A 21,075-nucleotide genomic window follows, 5' to 3' on the forward strand; every position below is an offset into this window, starting at 1 on the left:
TCTATCGCCAAAAATTCAAAGTTTTTGTTGGAGCAAATTTTGCAGAAATTGAACTTGAAGTTTATCTTTTACATTGAGTCTTATGCAGGAGTTAAACTTTAAGCCCCCTTTTCTCGGTTCGATCCCGATGAGGCTTGGTTCCTTTCTGTTTAACTCCGTCCAATTAGAAAAGTGTGGCAATCTGGGGAGCTCCAGGGGGACTGGGTCAGGGGGCCAGGGCACTGTGACGCAAGCCGAGCGGGGGAACGGGGAGCGTTTGACGATTAGCCAAGTTTTCGGCGTAGCCCCGCCGCCCCGTGATTAGTTTTTAATGTCGCACCTTGCGCCCGGCCCTCCTTTCAAGCCGCGGACCCTGCCATTAGGTCAAAACACACCGACGGCAGCCCTCCATTTCCCGCCGCCGACTTCAGGCCCAGACCCTGGACACCCCGGTCCCTTCAACCGTCATTTCCGAGCCCGAGGGACTCGTGTAGTATCGTGCCAAGGTAAAACGCCTTATGAACCTTCAGATGTTGCCAAATGAGTGGTTTCACGATAATTGGAATAGTTTTGTCGCCGAAACAGACAACACATTTCTCGGTCATATTTTTAGTAGAAATGATAATCTCTCGAATTTTTTTGCATTAATCTTCAAAGGGTTACGTATTATAACGCTTTCTAATGATTCATTGCTCTACTTTTCAATTAATATTATATAAATTCCGAAAACATTTATGTAAATAAAATAGTATGTAAATAAACGAAAATGTGCTGTCTGTTACGCGGTAAAAAGTTAGCGCAACAGACAGCACATTTTCGGTCATTTATATATTAAAATTCAAAAGTAGAGCGATAAATCTTCGAAAACCAATATAATACGTAACCATGTGTAGATTAATGCAAAAAAATTCGAGTGATTATCATGTGACAAAAATATGACCGAAAAATGTTTTGTCTGTTATACGGCGACAATACTATTTCAGTTATCGTGAAACCACCCAAATATGCTTGAATAAAATACGAATTTTCAAGGAGATTTGTGTATATTAGTCTCTCTTGCAAACAAACGTAACTATATTTCAACGTTTCCAAATTTCCTTTTACACATTGCATTTTTACCAGGAGAATCTGGAGCATAGCAAACTGAATATTTCCGCGATTTTTCCTTTGATCTCTTGCAAGAATCAGACCAACTTCGCACACAACTTGCCCTGGTACATTTTTGTGATTTTTGTGTACATTTGATAGATTTTTGTTCGATTCCAGAAAAGGGTTGTCACTCTGCCTTATATAGATTGTGAACATCGACGTTTCACCCCAAAAATGATCGTGGACTTTTGCAAAATTTCCTAGTATCCTAGGTAAAATTGTCACCAGGAAGCATATCAGCAGTGTTCCAGTGGTTGCCTTGTCCAGTAGTCCATTACGACACATTAGAATTTTTAGAAGGAATGAAAAATTGCAAATTTTAGATTCTGATAAAACAAATCAAAAGTTTCACCTCCTGTGAGAAGGAAGCGGAAAGGAATACTGGAGTAAGCAGACGAGGCAGAAAATTGCATCGAAACCTAAGTCGGGTTAATTGAAGTTTCTGTGCCAGTGAATTCGAATATGTGTTTCCTCACTAAGCTTTCTTGACGTCTTATAACTTTTCACAGTGTTTTTGGCAACAAAACTCATAAGCTTCATTTCGCTCTCCTTTACGAACAGTGTTGCCTATTGGCATTCGGAGAGACAATATACTTTAGCAACCTTGCACTACAAACTAACCAGTGTTATCGGGTGAGGCAAATGTTGTATTCGGAGGTCAACGCTTTTTTTCGCTCAATGATGCAACTCATGAATGTCGGTATGAGATCTTTGCAAAGCGAGTTTTTGCAAATTATGTAAGGATTGGTAATCAATTTGACGTATCAAAGGAACTATATCACACGCAATCCATATGCACTAAGTTCCTTTTAGCAAAAATGCGACGAATTACGAAACTCTTTGGTTACCATTCATAAATAGGCGAATCTTAACGCTGATTTCCGAAATCAACTTTTACACTGTAGGGAGAATAGCAGTGCATGATCTCTAAAGTGGACTTTGTTTTGCAATTAGGAACTCAAATTCAAAGCTCATCCATAAAAACAACTATGTGCATAAGGCAACGAATAGCACATACGTTGTGTCTTAACTGAACTAGAAATTTTAGTTCCTAATTCTAGGATTGGGCATGAATGTCTCTAGACATGCATTATACATATTATTGTGGTAAGTCCGTAAATGTTTTCTCATATGAATGGATCTTAGTTTCAATCGATGGATATATGCCTAATCTTTCGAATGAAACCAAGATCAGGCCCTTAGTTCTGTTAGTTTTGACGTTACAGCACTAGCACTTTTTGGACACCCTATGTACATATCCTTCTTTGAAATATACCAGTGAAAACATGAATTCGACCGAGAGTTGGCAATCTTACTTACAAGTGTTGTCTTTACGAGTGCTTCACTGACGGGTTGTGATCTCCGTAACCCTAATTAGAGCTCGTCGTTTGTGGCTCGGTCTCGGAACATTACACCCTTACAGCCCTGCGTGCGAAATCGTTTTGGTTTTGTCCCAGTTTACCACATCTCCTGCATGCATTTCGAGCGTTAAGTTTTGGAAGCTTTCCGGAGCTGAAAACAAAATATCGATCACACAAGCCGTAAGTAAGGGGTTGTAATTCGGCCCTACTTCCAGCTCATGGCAACACTGCTTTCCCTCCATTTAAACACATTGAAATGAATAATGTAGTCTAATAAATCCTGGTGCAGTCCGTCCATTAATTTAATTTTCTATTAAAGTCCCAAAAATGAATAATTTTGATTTTCTTGTGAAGAAAACAAATATTTCAATGGTTGAAATTTGGCAGTATTCAGATGTTTGTACGGCGTTCTCTATAGTAGCACGTCGTATATAGTAGACGATGACGTTTGTATACTGCACTGATATTGAACTTGATTAGTGCCGGATCCGCTGGTCATTGAACATTCCCCATCCTTATCCTGTCTTCGGATGAAACTCTTTATTTTTTAAACTCTGTAATTTGTAACTTCAGAATTGCCAATTTCAACAGAAAAAATATCCTGTGAAACAGAGAGGTTTTATTGTCAAAGCAAAAACCCCGTCACTGCAGTCGCCATTGATTCGCTCAACATTAATTTTCATCGCGCAAAGGAGTGTTTGCGAATTCCTCCTGAGTATGGAGCTGAGCTGTGCCTGTTTAGTGTTTAGGTCCCCCTCTCTTGATGCTCGTTGAACGTCTGCGACCCTCTCCTTTAATATCGAAGGGTTTGCCAAATTTCAGAAGAAATTTAATCCTTGAGATTGTACCGAATAAAACTCAGAACCTTTTACACTCAGTTCTCACAAAAAAAAACGAAGAAACAAAATAAACTCCGGGATCGAAAGCTACGTAAAGATGACAACTTCAATCACGAGCACAAAAATTAGATACGTCGCAGGCAAATAGTAAAATCAGGCATTTTTTCAAATGCCTCGCAAATAGTAAAATATTCAAAGTTAGATGTAAATTCTTATTCTTTTCCTGATTTTAAACGAAATAATTCATTGCTCCTATAAGAAATTTTGCCATGAATCGTGGAAGGAAGTTATAGTATGAAAATCAGGCAACATCACCGGTGGTGTTTACAATTCCAGGCGCAGCTCGCATGGAGAGAACCGAGGCGAACACAATCGTCAGTGTTGATTGCTACCAACCTGTTTCTCACACCGCCGCATTTTCTACTGGATATCAGAATAAGGGAAGAGAATAAAGTATGGTAAGAGAACGTTGTTGAGACTGCACCGGAGAGAGCGTTGTCAGCCGGAATTTCAAGCTTAGAGTTCCCTTATGAAAAAAAAAAAAAAGAGCGGATGTTGAAACGTAAAAAACGAAAAAAGAAAACCTTGATTACACAGACTGACACCTTTTTTTGGTTCAGCGGTTGAGTCTTCGTTGACGGAGCCGAAAAACTTAGGTGGTCAGTCTTGTTCTATAAGGACCAAAATTTCTCATTTCGTTGAATCGAACCCGTAGTTCTTGAAACTGAAGTTGCAGGTCGAACCGAAGAGATCGGTATATCGACGGTGAAACTACCAAACCACGTATCTCGTTTGCGGTGTTTAAAAATCTACGCTCACATTTTATTTTTTTGAAGTAGACCAAATCAGTATCATTCTTTGAAATTTTCACGGAATTTTCTCCGCACAAAGAGAAAAAATCACAGACATTTTCAAGACTGGACGTTAAGTAGCTTTTCATTTAAAAAATAAAGTATGACAGGAAGTCTGCGACGTCGCAAACCGAGATACGTGGTTTGGTAGTTTCACCGTCGATATGTTACTGAGAGCACAGTCTGCAGAACCTAACAGGAGCTCCAGAGGGCTCATCATTAAAATTGACAGGGGAAGCTTTATTCACAGAAGGCAAAAGGTCTCCATTCTCCTTTCCTTTTTCCGTATTTCTCCTTCTTAATCCATGGTTTCTCCCTCTGTCTCTGATTTTCCCTGCTTTGTTTTTTTTTTTTTACTCATTCATTTCATTTTGCACAATACACTATCGTGACTTGGCGGAGCCCTTGCAAAAAATGCCCCTTTTTTTGACGGACTGTTTTCTGTTGAGATCTACAGGAATTCTCTGTTTCTTCCTCTCGCTTTCTCGTTATTTTTTCCCTTCTCTCTCTGTCTCTCCTTGTTCCCTCTCTTCCTTTCATTGCATGTTTAGTATTTCCCAACTTTTCTTCTGCATTTTCCCTCATTTGCTCTCTCTTTCCCCCGATCTTTGTTTTCCTCATGTTGAATCCGTGCTTTTTCTCCTCGTCTTTCCCCTCTCTCAGCTTTGATTTATTTATATTATTTATTTGTCTATTTTTTATTACATTTTAAACAGTGCACTTTCACAACTCCGCGGTGCCTCCCGGTAGAAACAGTGAGAGGGCGGTAATAGAATCGGTCTGGGAATCACTTTGGCGTAATTTTATTATGTTTCTCGGGCGACCGCGAGCCGTTCCGCCGTTCCAAGGAAAAACGCCGTATGAGCATTTATGAGCTGCCAAATTTCCTACCTTAAAATGTTTATTTCCAAGGAAAGTTATAATTATTTTCTCTTGAAATCTTCAGGAACTTGAGTTGAAATTGCGAACGATATTGTCTGAAAAATTGGAAGAAGACTATTCGTCAGTTTACCAGGAAATTTGTGTTTTATCAAAGGAAATTTGACAACGCCTGGAGGTTCATACGGCGTTCTTCTTTTGCACGGTAGCGTTGGTAGTCGTCGTCGGTGCTAAACTGATCGTGGGAATCATTGGCCAGGCTCGAACGAGGTTGCCAGATTAGGCAATAAAATGTGTATATTTTATATGGGTTTAAATGGAGAGAGTGCTTTCACAGCACTATCTGACAACAATGGGCTTGAATCGGGCTCCCGCGGGAGAAGCCCGAGACGTCCTGCATCCAGGAGCTTCTTCTTAAACTCCCCTTAATGAGAGCCCCGTCTCCAGATTAAAAGCTCCCGAGGAGAATTAACGTTTAACTCGCGCCGTTTTGTCTACAGAACGATGCGACAACCGAGGAAGAAATAGCCAACTCACCGGGGTGATGGTTGAAATTGATACACAAAGCAATAGACAAAGAGGACATAATGAGTATGGATAGATCCTATTATGGTTAATTTGGGTGGTTCATATAGACTAAGGAAGTAACTGATGGACTAGCTAAAGGGTTCCTCGTGAGTTGCCGTTAGTTAGTCTATTACCTACCTCCTTTGTCCATTTCTACCTGTTGGTAGAAAGTTACTCACAGGCAAAGAATTATTACAGATGGGTAAACAGTTTCAAGCGAAATCTGCTCACGGCAAATAAATTTAATAACCCCTATAGCTCTTTTACCCGATGCAAGGCACCCTGATTCAATGCAAAGGTCCATCTACAGAGTTAAACTGTTGAATTTTACTTTAGATTTGTCTATCAATTCTAATAAGAAGTCCGGAGATTGTTTACAAAAAACTTCTCTCCAAACAACGGCCCGATTATTAAATCTATGTCGATACAACGAGACAAGACAAGACATAGTCCTATTTTAACTACGCGATACATCGAATCCCGATGCCCAAGATGGCTGCTTCAATTTTTTAATAAATCGGTCCGCATGCAGCAGCAATAAAACCTGGACTTTGAGCGTTTTTTTTTTGTAAACGCTCACAAAAATTAAAACCTACCATTCATTTTTTGTGTGCATTCGTGAATGTAATCAAGCCGTAATTAATGATATTATAGAGTGTATTGGCTTGACACTTTCTCAAACAATTCGGCACTAATAAGATGTGAAAACTGGTCAATTTATCGGCCGGATGACGTCATAAGCGTGGGTAGGTGAGGCGCAAGTGTCGTTTTAGAGTGGTTGGCGCGACTGAAAAGAAAGTTTACTTTGAACATCCTGCTCAGTAATTAAAGGTTTAATGGATTACGCGCCTTTTGCTTGTCAATGTGGTGCGGAGCCACGCCTTGGGGTTTCGGAGGTACCAACCCATTGCCTGCTTGTGCTCATAAATGGAATATTGCAAGATAAGCTGGGCGGTTTTTAGCAAGAAGGGAGTAAGTGTTTAGTAAGTCTCATCGTCAATTGTCTTGAAAAAGTCTCCGTAGAGATGCTCGAAAACAACCAAACACATCTTTCGCGTTACAATTGCACTACATTTTGCAGTCGGGAACTACAATTTTTTGCTCAGTTTAGAAATGACGTATGTACCATCAGCTTCTTCATGAACATAAGTGTTTTTTACTGATGAGCTAGAGAATATAGCCCCTTATTGCAAAATACAGTTAATAAGATCGTCGATCAACCGTCTCAGTGTATCTAAAATAAACAGTATCTTAACGTATGTTAATAAAGGAACCGTGGCAGCTCTGCGAGGTAGGTTAGCGTCTTCCAGTCATCTTTGAATCGATCTCAAACGAACTGTTATCATCAAAAGGCAAAGTTAGTGGCCTCGAAGCCACCGAAAAGGGTGTCTCCTTTCTCAATTTCTTCTTGCCTTTTCGACGTCCTCCCATTTTGAGATCCTCGCGCCGTGTAAACGACTTTGAAAGACGAACGCAAGATTAAGTTGTATGCCTGCAAGGCTTCGAAGTCTTCTCAGTTCAAAAGCTAAGAAGGAGGGTGTCGAAATATAATTAACAAATTGGGGCACAAGAAAATCGAAGTCTACTCATTAATCCCAACAAACTGACATTATGATTCCCAGGTAAAAATTGGCGATAGGAGCTGCGTTTCAAAATACCATAGGAGTTCTTACAGCCGACTGAAGAAGGCGATAGAAAATCATATAGCTGGCTGTAGAAAGTGGAAAAAATCATACGGCCGGGCTACACGAAGCGATAAAAAATTATACAGCCGGGCTATAGTTCCTGTCGCCGGGCTTTACACTTTATCGCCTGGCTGTTGCTTTTTCGCCATTGGCTATGAAAGGCTATTAGAAATTGTGTAGAAATTCGTGTGCTCTGTAAATTCTTAAGTTTGTACGGAATTACTTTAATTTTTACGGAACACACATCATATTTTCCTTTACTACATATTTTTTTCCATCAGTTAAAATGAGAAGAATCCATACAGAGTGTGCAAGCATTTCAAAGTCATGAGTTGAAAAACGCTGACTCCACGAGATTAAATATTAGAGCCTAACACAAAGCGGAGCGGCGGCGCACTGGCGCCTACAAACCTAACAGGGATACTTCACGCATTGCGCAATGCGTGAAGTATCCCTGTTAGGTTTGTAGGCGCCAATGCGAGTTTCGCGCTGGCTGCCCGCCCGCCGCGCCGCGCTGCAGCGTACCACGGTGCTTGAAGCAACTATTTCACACCAGAGGTATTGCACAGTATCATACGAAATTAAAGGCGCTCCAACATATTAGGAATGTCAGGCATCCTTCAAAAGTACGGAGCTTTCCTCGCAAAATAAATCAAGATACTACGGCCCAAAAAGAGAGCGGTAGTCCAAAAACTCACTAATTCCTAGCATCCGTAATTAGTAACGTTTAGCATACACTTTATCGCCAAGCTGTTGCTTAGTCGCCATCGGCTATAAAAGGATATAAGAAATTGTGTTGCCGGCTATAGAAGCTATCGGAAATCTTACAGCCGGCTGTAGGTCTATGGTATTTTGGAACACGGATTCTACTGCCAATTTTTACCAGGGTTACTGTGAGTCTGTCGCTACCCCTATCGCGTTTTGATGATAGCAGATTATAGTAATAATAGTTCTATTTTACTAAAAAATGTAGGAGGTTAGCGAGCTTATAGCAATGATTTAGGTAGCACAATTATTATCGCTCTTATGAATGTTCAACGGGCATTTCAGCACAACAATTTCTCCGTCTTTATTACATTAGAAGCGAAAACTTTAAAAAACCGACAAATACAAGTGAGCGATACCTATCCTCACGCGCGAGGGCTTTGGCAGTGGAACAAGAGACGCATTCCGCGAGGCGCTGCGTTCCCCTTAAAAAAACCCGCCTTTGTTCGAGACCGACGCCGACGGGGGCCGGAAAGTGCCCTTGGATTTTGCTCTGCAATATCTCATGATCCTCCTCAACGGATCATTCGTCTGAGATCGGGGGCTCACGCAACACTGCACATGCGTTCCGTCCACTTATTTCGTCCAGGCCTATTGTTCCAAACTTGTATTTACCCCCGCTCGATCGCACAGTAGAAATTTTATGTTTGAAAAGTCGAACACATTTTATAAAATATACATGTAAAAGTACATTTTCGCTGACATGAAATGTAGAAGTTTAAAATAGTTCAAATGCCACCACTTCCTTGTAAACTTTTCTGTGAAGAGTATTCCTCGAACGTATAATGTGAATAAATTAACATTCAAATGTGCAATGAACCACTAGCCAATGTGCAAACTAAGCCATATGATATCGAGGGCTGAAGAGCGAAATTATGCAGATCATTTGGTTTTAAAATTTTGTTTCATTTTGATATAAATTGCTCTTTTCATATTATCATTGATGACAAGGTTAACAGGAGTTTGTTTTAAACAATTTCACGGCATGAGTCATTGTCCTGCAGACCAAAGATAATTCTGAGTGCTTCCTTGTGCAGTCTATTCATTGTTTTACGTCTTTTCCGGCATCTATGAAGGAACTGTTCCACGGTCGGTGCTCAGTGGATCGAGTCGATAGAACAGGCCGGACAAAATTTGGAAACTTTAAACGCTTACACTTCTGTTTATACACAATTTTACCGCTATTAAAAGTGGTTCTATTGGTTTCCTCGTAAAATTTTCCTCTGAGGCACCCCTTGAAATTTAGAATGTGACGGAATGAACATTAAAATTTGCAATTATTGTCAAAAATTTCATGTCCAGCCTCTTTAATTGACTCAATTCACTGTGTGGTGGAGGTAAGCAGGTGAGAGGCATGTATTTCACAACCCCCAGTGGAGTGAGAGCCGAGTAATTCGCATGAACAAAAGAAAAGTGGACTGCCGCGTCCCGGTAAAAAACCGCAAGTGTATTATGGAATGAGACTTGAAATACGTAAGAGAATGACATAACCAAAGCTCATACATTTATGGATACGTACGAATCCCTTCCGTAACACGAAAATGGAAGCAGTATTGTCAGATTTGGTTTGGAGTTAGTGACCAACTAATGCCACGTTACAGGAAAAACACCGTATCAACATGCAAATACTGCTTAACTTACTGTAAAAAAAACCTATTTTAGGAGAGCAATGAATATAGTTCATTCAAACTTTTAAACATACATATATTAGATCAAAGTATGAAAAAAATTATCTGAATTTTGGGAGATAAATACGTACGAATTTTCCCGAAAATTTGTGATTTTTCAGAGGAAATTCTTCAACATTTGAATGTTCATACGGGGTTTTTCATTAACATAGCTGAACAGACCAGTGCTCCGAACTCGCACTGTAATGTTTTTTTTTTTTTTTTTTTTTTTTTTTGAAATGTGTGATGTATTGTAAAAGAATGGACTGGACAGAAGAAGAGAATGGTTGGTCTGCTGAGCAAACAACAGGCATTGTACTCTTTTTTAGGGAATAGTGCAAGTGTAATCTTTAATCAAGATTTTAATCATTTTCATTCGCGTCTTTTTTCATATGTAGACGAAAAATAAGAGAAACATTTTTTGGTGGATCAGCTGCACTCGTCTCAAAATCGCGTTTTGATGACTTAAGCTGACAGATTAGCGAAAACTAGTGAGACGGAAGAGTCGGCGATTCTTGTAACAGATTTGCTTTAAGTGAGTGGAATGAACGGCATGAAGGAATGAGGTCATTTTCACGTGAAATGTTCCAGAAGAAGAAAAAAAAAAAGTACCTATCTCGGAGGACGTATTCGTAATCGTTGAGAGAAGAAAGAAAGAAAAATGAACAGAAAAAGAGGAAAAAGACGGAGAAGAAGAAGAAGAATAAGGACACGTTAAACATTTTGAAAATTTCCAGATCGAACTCCTAAAGTCTAAGAGTTCATCGTTTGTTGAACACCGTCCTGCGAATTGTAACTTCTTACTAGTTTAAAACAAAAACGAAACTAAGTCAGAACAGTCATTGAAAACAACTCTCATAATTCGGCAAGTAAAAAAAATTAGCTTCATCGATGGTGCATTCAGCTGTGCTAAGGAAAAACGCCGTATGAACATTCGAGATTTGCCAAATTTCCTTCAGTAAAATGATTATTTTTGAGAAAAGTAATGAATATTTTTCCTCGAAATTTTCAGGAACTTTATGTGAAATCGCGAGGAAATTTATCTGAAAAATTGAAAGAAAAATACTCATAAGTTTACCAGGAATTTCGTCTTTTATCAAAGGAAATTTGGCAACGCCTAAAGGTTCATACGACGTTTTTCCATAGCAACTCAGCATTGCGTGCCGCACGTGTGTCGTCGCACCGCGAGCCATATCCGCGCACCCCAAACGCAAAGAAAACGAAAACGCCTTCAAATGTACGTATAGGGAATACGCGTATCCATAGAGTACGAATAGTTGTATCACGACGCCTGGATCAACGTCGAACTCGCATCTTGTCAATTGCTCAAGATAGCAACTCTGCCGTGATGAATATGAGCGCAGTTTAAGCTATTGGACGTTGCAGAATTTTAACTCAGTTTTCAAGGAAGATTTTGAACACTTTTCTTCCAACTCTGCAGGGAATTTAATTTGCAATTTTACCTGAAATATCTGAAAATTCCCAGGAAAAATATTCATTTCCGAACGCATTTAAATGAAACTGAACTATGTCCATGACATGCGTGTATTTTTATGGATCTCACGGCTCATATCAGAATAAATATAGTTATTTTTTATTTAAACATGTCCAACTTAATTTGAAAATAAATATTTTGCCTGAAGAAGGTGCCAAGCGTCTATAAAAACCACCTCTTTAAACCAGGGTCGCTCCATTTTAGCTTGGTCTAGCTTTGTCTATCAATTTCAATGGACCAGTAGATAGGGCACAAACTTAAGCATTCTGATACATGTTTCCTCTCCAAAATTGCACAAAGAATACATTGAATACGTCTCGCGCATTATGAAAATTCCTCGACATTTTTTCTGACCAAGACATTTGATGTTTCCTGACGTGTGAATTCAAACCTCTCGCTCGTGGAATAAGAAAAGTCTGTGTTAGTCAAATCGCGTACTGAATATTATTGTATCAGTCTCTGCGGTATGAAAATATGCCAACCTCAACTTCGGTGTTCCGGCTGAGCTGTTGCACGCTGTTAACACTTTAAGGATAACATAAATCAGGAAAGAATTATTGGTCAATTAAGAAGCCCGCAAAAACCGTTGTAGTTTGTAGTGCGCAATTTGATTCATGTGGACCATTATTTTTCTTGTGAGCGAGGAATTCAAATTTCTCGTAAACCAATGTAAAATTATAACGTTAACATTTTAGTTAGGAGTTAATTTCAGGAACTTTCGTCACGCAAATCGTTTTTCACTTGAAATTCTGATTAAGAATCATGTACGAGAATGCTTAAATTTGAAGCTTGTCTACTTGTCCATTATCAGCCCGCAGACCTATTCCAACCCTAACATTCCCAGCGGGCTGATTGTTGAAATTGATAGACAAAGCTATAGACAAAGAGGACATAGAGAGTATGGAGTGATTCTATTGGTTGAAATGAGTGGTTCCTGTAGACTGAGGGAGAAAATGGACCGAGTTTAACAGAAAGGAACCAAGCCACATCAGCTGTTGCCAAATTTAACTGGGCAATACTGCACGAGAGAACGCTTGTGTGGATTCTTTTGAAAATTTTAAGAAATTTGCTTCAAACTATGGAAAATTTTCACTGCAATTTCCCCGAAAATCCGCAGAACCATTTTCATGTAAAAAAATTAATTGCCCCATTGAATTGGCAATAGCTGATGTGGCTTGGTTCCTCTCTGTTTAACGCGGTCCAAATGATGGACTAACTATAGGATCTTTCGCTGGGTGCCGTTAGTTAGACTATTATCTACCTCTTTTGTTCATTAAAAACGTCCGGTTCCACCCATAGGATCCCTCCATATCCCTTTTCTCTTCTTTGTCTGTTGCTTTGTCCACCGATTTTCAACAATCACGCTACGGACTGCCATCACTTCCTTCACACAATCCTTCTTGTCACCGGGACAAGCGAGAGATAAAAGCGGAAATCCACGCCGAAGTTAGAGCTAAATGCTCCGCAAACGTGAGGAGCTTGGAAATCCATCCGGAAACTCGCGGTTTCGGTGAGCACAGGCATCATCCACCCAAACAAAAGGCGAGCTACTGCACTACGGAAAACAGCAGTAAGTACATTGCGGGTTGAGCCGTGGAACCCTCGGGAATACACGCTAATCACGGCTCACACGTACTGCCGTCTTCCGGAGCGAACTCGCGATAATTCACCCGCGCCGAGTTGGCGGAAGTTAAATCAAAAAGTTCAATATGCTTGTCATTCAGGTGGCGCGGTAATGCGGTATTGAAAAAGTTTCCCTTCCCGCGGTAAAAATGACGAGCGGGGGATAATAGGTTGAGAGAGCTCCCGCGTTGAACAGAAACCGCATAACTTGTATGTAACTCCTTTGGAGATATGCGGTTTTTGCTTAGCACGGAAGCGAGGTGATAAGGCGCTCGGAGTGCATCCTGGTCGATGTTGCCGTCTTTCGACGATGTTCATGTCGTTTGTGTTGTTGCTTACGAGGTGGTGCCGGAGGAATGGCACCGCTGATCGGGCGTAAGTTTGGAAATTCGGTTAGGTGCCCCGAAACGCACCTGCATCCTGAGGCTGCGATGCCGGGTTGTTAGCAGCGTTGCTAAGTTTCGTGGGAAAATTTGCATTTAGAATGATTTTACTGTGAATCACCATACTGCCGTGTTAAGGAAAAACACTGTATGAGCCTTCAGGCGTTGCCAATTTTCCTTTGACAAATCGCTAATTTTCGGGAAAATTTGTAAAGATTCCTCCTCCAAATTTTCCGATAATTTGTAATTTCACCCAGACTTCCTGAAAGTTTCAAGGAAAAATATTCAAAACTTTCTTCAAAAATGGCTGTTTTCTGAGAGGAAATTTGGCATTTCTCGAATGTTCATACAGCGTTCTTCCTTAGCATGGCCGACTGTTACAACCTGGAGCAACTGACAGAATGCAAATACGACATTGATTAAGGCGCAGTGATACAACTATTCGTACTCTATGGATATGCGTGTTGCATACGTAAAAATGGAAGGCCTTCTAGCTTTCCTTATTATCGAGGGCATAGCTCCCGGTGCAGCATAGCGTGCGGCATATGATGCGCTGTCGATGAATTGTGTTCTATTTGTGTTATTTTGTTCTAATAGAGAGCTAAACGGCCTAACAACTTTGACCTTTTTGCAAATTTGCCCCAGACTATAAAAAATATACGCCAAAAATGTCAAAATCTAGTGTTTTTATGTTTCATATTTGAAAATGAAACGTCAGAGAAAATAAATAGTTCATTTTCTCCCTCCAGGTTCTCTTTTTCCAGCTCTTACTTCTCATCTCTTTTTGTATATTTTGAATTTGCTCTTCCTTCCCTGCTTTTTCCCCTTCTATTTCAAAACGTTACATCATCTGACGTATGCTAGGTATTTGAGACCCGACGCTGTTAAAATAGGGTAAAACAGGCATAACTTATTTGAAGGGGCCGACAAAATGGAATTCCGTGAGTCCAGCCGCTCGCGGATTCGTTGCTTGGGAAGTTACACGGTGGGCAAACTAAATAACGAGAACCACGAGGCTCGGCCCGGAGAGGCGAGCAATTGAAATGAAGTTTGATGAAAAACGAAATTAAATGGAGTGGGCGAAAAATGCCGGAAGGGTCGTCACGGCGGGGGCAAGGTGGGGGGAGGGCGGGAAAAAGTGAGCTACGGAACGGGGAGGGAGACAGAAAGGCAGGGAACACGGGGGGAGGGGGGGCTAATGATAGAACGCGGGAGAAAGCGCTAAATGAACTGTGTTTCATAACAATGGCCAGAAAGACGAATCGCAAGGACCCCGGGCGCGTTTCACATTGCACCGACCGCCGGCGCCAGCTCACCGATGCCGCCTCGGCATGCAATTTGCGGGTGAAACGGTGGATGGTGAGAGCAGCACTAATAGTATTAAATACTAAATGCCATCGGAAACAAGCTAATTTTATTCGGAAGTTTCGAGCCGCCTTGAAGATTCTTTTTTCGGGCTGATTATTGAAATTTAAAGAGAATGCTATAAACAAAGAAGATGCATAGAAGGCGTAGAGGGCGCACCCCCCCCCCCCCCAATTTTTGTCGCCAGAAACATTAATTTTGGCCTCTTTTAGGTTTGATACCCCCCTCTAAACCCCCCTCAAAAAGAGTTTAACATTTTTTTGCAGGTCAAAAATGAAAAGAACGCTAAACATTACTCGTAGACACCAATTTTCATTAATCTTGGTTGATAAACATTTGCACAGTGTTAAAAGGACGATTTTTTTTCTCTAACTTTGGGGAGACCTGGCCTCCAGGGAAAGTGTTTTTGGAAAAACAGTTATGCCCAAAAACCGTATTTTTTTGACCCAAGGAATTGACTCCTTAAATATTTGTACTTAATCCCGGGACACCCTGTATTCTGCCGTGAAAAGGAGAAACGTCGTATGAGTCTTTAGAAGTTGCCATACAAGTTATGAACTGTCGGGAAAATTTGCAAGTATTTATTTCCAAATTTCATGTAATTGTATGTAAATTTAAATGACAAATATTCTTAACTTTACCTTAAAAATAAGTATTTTTTGAGTGTCGATTTAGCAATGTTCAAAAGTTCATACGGCGTTTTCCTTTAGCGCGGCAGTGAAGGTACTCTATACTGCCGTTCTAAGGAAGAACGCCGCATGAACATACGAGAGTTGCCAAATTTCCTTCGATAAAATGTTTATATTTCAGATCAGATGAGAATATTCTTCCTTTGAAATTGTCCGGGAGTTTCGGTGAAATTGCGAACAAAATTATCTGAAAAATTGGAAGGAAAATATTCATTAGTTTACCAGGAAATTCGTGTTTTATCAAACGAAATTTGGCAACGCTTAAGGACTCATACGGCCTTTTTCCTTAGCACGGCAGCATTGCATGCCGCATGTGCCGTCGCGTCGCACCGCGAGCCATATCCGCATCCGCGCATCCCGAACGCAAAGAAAACGAAAACGCCTTCAATTGTTCGTATAGGCAACACGCGTATCCATAGAGTACGAATAGTTGTATCACGACGCCTGGATCAACGTCGAACTCGCATCTTGTCAATTGCTCAAGATAGCAACTCTACCACGATGAAGATCAGCGCAGTTTAAGCTATTGGACGTTGCAAAATTATAACTCAGTTTTCAAGGAAGATGGAGAATATTTTTCTTCCAACTCTGCAGAGAATCCAATTTGTAATTTTACCTGAAATATCTGAAAATTCCCAGGAAAAATATTCATAACCGAACGCACTTAAATACAAATTAACTATATCCATGCCATGCATCTGGTTATATGGATCTCACGGCTCATATCAGAATGAATAAAATTTTTCTTGATTTAAATATGTCCATGAATATAATATAATAAAATATATCTGAAAAACTGGAAGGAAAATATTCATTAGTTTACCAACAAATTTGCGTTTTATCGGAGGAAATATGCAACGCCTGAAGGTCCATACGACGTTTTTCCTTAGCACGGCAGTATATTTGACTTCTGAATTCCGATTTATTTATTACGAACTTATCTTCCCACAAAGCGGCAACGATGAACGGTGAGCTGGCTCTCCGATAAAGAACGGTAATTGCGAGCGATGAGTACAACTGGGGCGGATGGATACGGCCGGCAAATTTGCTCCGAATTAAAGGGGAGGGTCCGCGGGGGGAGGATTGGGGGTGGCGGCGGGCGGGGGAGGGTCGGAGTCTGTTTCCTTTTGTCGCAGACCCGGGTCGCTTTTAGTGGGTGACTGGGTCAACTCTCGACTGCGGGTCCGGGTCATCCAACTCGGGTCCCGGGTCTCAGCATCCGGAGGAAGTGTGTTTGAGGTTATGTATTCACCCTTACATCTTGCTCGATATGGATTGCCCCCTCCCCCCTCCCCCCCCCGCCCCCGCCCCGCTTCGGCTCCAACGGGATAATAGACAAGCGTGACGAGGCGTGTGTCTTTGTCAAGAGCTCATGCAAATCGCCTCCAGCGTATTCATGATTCGACCCATCGCAATGGACCAAGGCACACTCCCCTACAGGTATGGACAAAAGGAATTTTAGAAAGTCATCGAAACGCGTAAATTTGACAGCGTGTAATGGTATGGCCTGGTTACACGATCAAATTCCCGTCAAATTTCGATCAAAATGATGGCCAAGATGGCGGTCGATAGTTATCTAGATTGATGAGTAAAATTAATTAAAACAGCGTGTTGATTGAAATAAGCACGGTTGTATGGAAATCAGATGAAGGATGAGCCCCACAGCTCCATCATCTACCATCGAATTTTTGCAGGCCGCAGAAATTTGATGGTAGATGGTGCGCACCAGTCATCATTTGATCGGAGATTGATGGAAATTTGAGCGTGTAACCAGCGCAGTACGACTGCGACGCCATATCAAAAACTTATTTACTTTCTGTTCTCACCGTGGGTCTCGTCAATTTCGGGTTATTTTTTCGTGTTCTTAGTTAGGTTTTTCGTTATTTTGAGTTTTATCTACATGTATTTTTTAAATTCATCTGATAGCTTATTGCAGCTACCAGATCGACAGAGCACAGCGGATAATGGGCCTGTTGCACCAATTTTTTTTATTGCTTTAATCGAAAGACCTAAGGCTCCTGATGTCACAGGAATTTTCCCGGAGTTTTTTGATCACCGGAAACCCCCAAAAAATCAACTTAAAAACGCCTCAGAATTTGGATTTTCAAAACGGTCGTTTCGGGTCCGCCATACTTGTGACGTGAAATGATATGACAGACCTGGTTTCTTCATCACTTACAATGTATTTTCCCGTAAGGAAATGGCAGCCGCTTTTCAAATGCAAATATCGAGTCAATCGCTAATTTTTTGATCAAAATTGAAAGCAGAAATGGATTCCTCGTACGTTTAAATGGTTAAAACGTTCATTAGATAAATAAGAACCGACGGGATAAACCCTATTTTTAAGGAAGACTGTAGTCAATGGGCGATTGTCTACATCTGCTTAGTGATAACAGACATGGACATTAGCTCAATATTTGGCCATTTCCATGAGTTTTTACTTGTTTGTCACTATTTGAAGGTAAGTTTATTTTGTAAATCAATTGTCTAGTGTCTTAGGATCATGTTAAAAGCTGTAAAGGTATACTTTGTTACTTATTAATTCAGAACACACTCCGGCAGTCCAACGCTCAAACCTGGATGTAGCGAGTCAGTTGTTATATCTTACTATTTCACCCTTTAATGCTTCACTGAAGACACCAAAATGATAGTATCAATCATTGATGATAAAAAAAACTTACCTTCGACAATACTGATGAGATGAGGAGACCGGTATGCTTTAGCTGGAGGCAAGGAAAGTAGACGTAGGATCCTTCTTCGATTACCAGACTTTATCGATAAATTTTTCTGTATAGTGTTACATTTAAAACACACAGGATTTTAAAATAACATAAGCTTATAAAACGTGGGAACGTTCTGAATGATATTGAGATGTTTGTTGAAGAGTTAAGAATGATTTACACGCATTGAGAGAACATCCATGGTTTGAGCGTTGGACTGCCGGAGTGTGTTCTGAATTAATAAGTAACAAAGTATACCTTTACAGCTTTTAACATGATCCTAAGACACTAGACAATTGATTTACAAAATAAACTTACCTTCAAATAGTGACAAACAAGTAAAAACTCATGAAAATGGCCAAATATTGAGCTAATGTCCATGTCTGTTATCACTAAGCAGATGTAAACAATCGCCCATTGACTACAGTCTTCCTTAAAAATAGGGTTTATCCCGTCGGTTCTTATTTATCTGATGAACGTTTTAACCATTTAAACGTACGAGGAATCCATTTCTGCTTTCAATTTTGATCAAAAAATTAGCGATTGACTCGATATTTGCATTTGAAAAGCGGCTGCCATTTCCTTACGGGAAAATACATTGTAAGTGATGAAGAAACCAGGTCTGTCATATCATTTCACGTCACAAGTAGTCACAAGCATAGAATCCACCAATCACAAGTATGGCGGTTGAAAAGCGACCGTTTTGAATGGGTCGGTTCCAAAAACAGCTTTTTTTGAGTTTGAGAGGTCATTTCAAGGTTTTTTATTAGCGCCATCGTTCTTTTCGTGAAATTTGCCATAAGAATCAGGCATCAATTTGCAAATCCCCGCACCTTGCAACAGGCCCATTTCATAAGACGCCCTGCGCCGTCCGCGGCGCGCATGGCGCACGACCAGCCTTTCATTATTAAACTTCATCTAGCGTTGAGAGTTCACTATTTACTTCACACGTATAGTGTTTAATTTTAAGAGTCAAAAATTATAAAAAAATGGAAAAAAAAAAAAAAATACACGGTACACGAGTTTCTCCGCCAGGGAGCTCTCCCCACCAAAAATCGGTCACAACCCGCCAGCCGAGTGCCGGGAGAGCGGCGGACGCCTACAAACCTAAGTGGATACTTCACGCATTGCGCAACGCTTGAAGTATCCCCTTAGGTTTGTAGGCGTCAGTGCGCGTCTCGAGCTGGCAGCACGCCGCGCCGCAGGTCCTTTTCTGCTGAATGCGGTCCATATGTCCGTTGTGCTGTTTCAAAATTGGACTGAACTTTGCAAAAAGGAACTACAATCTCTGGATATTACGTCATACATCTGCATAGGGAAACTAATAACAATTATGCTGTTTTTAAAATGGTTTTTAAAATGTTAATCGGACGTATTCATGCTAAACGGAACTAACGCGTGCGGGAAAGGGGTATGCTCCGGCAAGCTACATAAGAAACAATGTGGAGGTGGGAGCGATTCGTTTTGGGAAAATGCAAAATTGGGATTTGTCATTGAATCAAAAGGAATTAAGTGATATAATATGCTAACTCTTGAGGCAAGGAATGCAGGTTTCAGAATTTTTTTCAATCGTCTCACGTCGATCGATTCACGTTTTCATTTTTCGATCTAGTCATAATCATCGATCGAATAGGCAGAGGTATTTTGTCGATCGATTCGGTATGGATCAGCTCTCGTCGATGGATTCACGTTTTAATTTTTCGATCAAGCCATATTGATCGAATAGAGACAGGTATTTTCTCGATCGATTCGGTATGGATCAGCTGTGGTCGATGGATTCACGTTTTAATTTGGACTACATTTTGCAATTAAGAGCTGTAAATTTCGGCCCGGTTTAAAAACAAAATATGTGCCATTAGTTTCCCTATATGCACGTAAGTGTTTTTTCAGATGAGTAGAATTCATAGCTCCAAATTGGAAAATGCAGTCCATTTTTCGAGCAATGGATTCATGTCCATGGAAAACATGGGCTCCATATTTTTAAAAGTTCTCTGGTCTATGAATTCACGTTTTTTATTAATTTTCGAGCTATGGATTTATGTCCATGGAAAACATGGGCTCCAGATTTTTAAAAGATCTCTGGTCTATGGATTCACTTTTTTACCTGGACTACACTTTGCAATTAAGAACTATAAATTTCGGCCCGGTTTAAAAGCAACGTATGTGCCATTAGTTCCTCTGTGCACTTAAGTGTTTTTTCTGATGAGTTAGCATGTATAGCCCCAAATCGGAAAATGCAGTTCATTTTTCGAGCTACGGATTTATGTCCATGGAAAACATACACTCCAGATTTTCAAGGGATTTCCTGTTTTGTTGCAGTTTCTTGCTCGACGGCGACGGTGACCAAGTGCCAGGCTGCGTTGCGCATTCTCCAAGCGTTCCCGTTCTTCAAGCCGACCTGCCTCTGCCGCGAGCCGCAAGTCGACCAAGAGTGCAACTCCTTCCGCAACTTCCTCTTCGATCACCCCTGCATGTTCGTCTCCAAGAAAGGTGAGATTCAATTCCTCATCTTACAATCCTGCATGGAAAAATAATTGCAGCACCACGCCAGTGGCGTGGCGTGAATTGCGATGTATCGATTGTTCTGCTATTTAAACCTATGGTAAAGAATCGATTATTAAGGTGTCCGCTGCGAACACCCTGTTTATCGATACTTTTCCATAGGCGTAAATGGCATCGAATCGATATATCGCAAAGCACGCCACGCCACTGTTCCACGCGTTTTAGTTCAACGATCATAGCCCTCACTCGAGCGAACAGACAGCTTCTACTCATAGAGCCAGAATGGATTATCATGTAGAGAAACAACTTAAAACGGGACTAAGGCCGCAAATAATAAAAAGAAACAAATAAAATAAGATATTGACCCGGGACGTTTCGCAGGGATCACACACGCATTTTCGACCGGCAAAAGAAGAAAAAATTAATAGTCTCACAATAACAACGGTGAGGTTCATAGTGTTCTTTTTTTTAATTTTTTCTTGTTTTGCCGGTTGAAAATGCGGGTGTGATCCCTGCAAAACGTCCCGGGTTTCTTATTTTATTTTATGCGTTCCTT

The 21,075-nt window shown here is 40.7% G+C and overlaps 1 protein-coding gene across 3 annotated transcripts in view; it reads left to right on the top strand.

The window, feature by feature from the left end:
- Gfrl (Glial cell line-derived neurotrophic family receptor-like) overlaps nt 1-21,075 on the top strand; it is a 387,984-nt gene that overhangs the window by 247,824 nt on the left and 119,085 nt on the right. For all 3 annotated transcript variants that reach the window (XM_072303694.1, XM_072303696.1, XM_072303695.1), the window contains exon 3: nt 20,337-20,507. In XM_072303694.1, the coding sequence (XP_072159795.1) occupies nt 20,337-20,507 (171 nt within the window). The remainder of the gene's footprint in view (nt 1-20,336; nt 20,508-21,075) is intronic.

This window comes from Bemisia tabaci, chromosome 8, assembly GCF_918797505.1.
Source record: "Bemisia tabaci chromosome 8, PGI_BMITA_v3".
In the NCBI taxonomy this organism is placed as follows: Eukaryota; Metazoa; Arthropoda; class Insecta; order Hemiptera; family Aleyrodidae; genus Bemisia; species Bemisia tabaci.